Source organism: Heterodontus francisci, unplaced genomic scaffold, assembly GCF_036365525.1.
Source record: "Heterodontus francisci isolate sHetFra1 unplaced genomic scaffold, sHetFra1.hap1 HAP1_SCAFFOLD_99, whole genome shotgun sequence".
NCBI lineage: Eukaryota > Metazoa > Chordata > Chondrichthyes > Heterodontiformes > Heterodontidae > Heterodontus > Heterodontus francisci.
The window spans coordinates 2,123,263-2,124,783 of record NW_027141580.1 but is presented as its reverse complement, the minus strand read 5'-3'; the positions used below and the strand labels follow the sequence as shown (position 1 = coordinate 2,124,783).

Below are 1,521 nucleotides of genomic sequence, written 5' to 3'. Positions count from 1 at the left end.
AACGCGAAACGTCGAGTAATGTTATGCAGGTGGAGCAAGGCTGTCTTAGTGATGCTATAAATGTGAGGTCCGAAGCTCATCTCCCCTCAGCCTCCTCTGTTCCAAAGAAAGCAAACAAAGCCTGTCCATTAATTCCTCATAACGAACTTTCTGCATCCTGAAAACATCGTTGCGAATCGCATCTGTGTCCTCCGTAATGTGATTACATAGATCCTGCAATTCAGTGAGTAGAACGGTAGGCAGAACACCAGTTGCAGTCTAACCTGAGTTGATAAACTTCCAGCATAACCTCCCTAATCTTATTCTCAAGGCATTGGCCAATAAAAGGAACTATCTGTACGACATCCTGATGTTTTTGTCTTCCTGTCCTGATACCTCCAGGGATTTGTCGATGCATATTACAATGTATTACCTCACTCTTCTCTGGTTTGAATTCCATTTGCCACTTTTCTGCCCATCTGACCAGTCCATACGTAACTTTCTGAAGTCTAAGGCTTTCATCGTCACTATCAACCACACGCTTAATTTTCGCATCACCTGAAAACTTCTAAGTACTTTCCTTTATATTTAATTCTAACCCATTGATGTATAGCACGGAAATCAAGGCAACTATTACTGAACCCTGCAAAAAACCAACTGAAAATAGCGTTCTAGTCAAAGGTCGAGCATAACTCTTTGCTTCCTGCAACTGAACCAAAATGGATCTAACCTGTCACTTTCAATTGGATCACATGAGCTTTTAAATGATTAAACAGCGTGCCATGTGGAAGCTTCAAGGTCGGACAGTAAGAAAACCCACGGAAAAGAAAAAACAATGTAAATGAATAAGCAGCCATGAAATCTCTGTCCAGGAAACCAAAAGACAAAACATCCCAAGCCATTAAACCAGCAGTTAAGAAACCAGCAGCCAGAAAATCCACAGCTGGGAAATACCGAGCAAAGAATTCAGCAGCCAAGAAATCCCAAGCCAGTAAAGCAGCAGTGAATACATCCCCAGCCAGGAAACCGGCAGCCACGAAATCCCGAGCCAGGAAGTCTCCAGTCAAGAGACCATCAGCCAAGAAAACAGCAGCAAAGAAGCCAGCAGCCAAGAAAACAGCAGACCAGAAAACGACCAGCCGGAATGAAGCACCCCGAAACAAAATGGCTATTGGGCCCGCCGGTGAAAAGGCAGGGGCAAGGAAGTCCAAGAGCTGCAGAAAGATCACCAGTGTGAAAACAAAGGCGGCCAAGGCGTATACAAAATAGCCCAAGTAAACAAAGCCCAAAAAGAAGTAAATTAAATGCATTTTAAAAAATTCATAACAGCAAGTTACTCTCAGAGTCACTGTGTCTCTCTGTAACGAGCTGACGGGGCTTGCGGCAATCTTTTCATGGGTAATTAGAGATGGTCAGCAACTGTGGCCTTGCTAGTGAAGCTCATATTCCACCAAATGATGAAAACATAGATAAATAAAATAATCCCGCAGCGGGGATCATTCTCAACAGCGACCATTGAACTGAAACATTTGTTACACTCGC

At 43.5% G+C, this 1,521-nt stretch overlaps 1 protein-coding gene across 1 annotated transcript; it reads left to right on the top strand.

The window, feature by feature from the left end:
- The first annotated feature begins 834 nt into the window (after positions 1-834).
- Positions 835-1,248, top strand: LOC137364054 (histone H1-like protein HC2). The gene has a single exon (XM_068027517.1). It carries the CDS (start codon positions 835-837, stop codon positions 1,246-1,248), a length of 414 nt encoding a protein of 137 aa, XP_067883618.1.
- Positions 1,249-1,521: the final 273 nt, after the last annotated feature.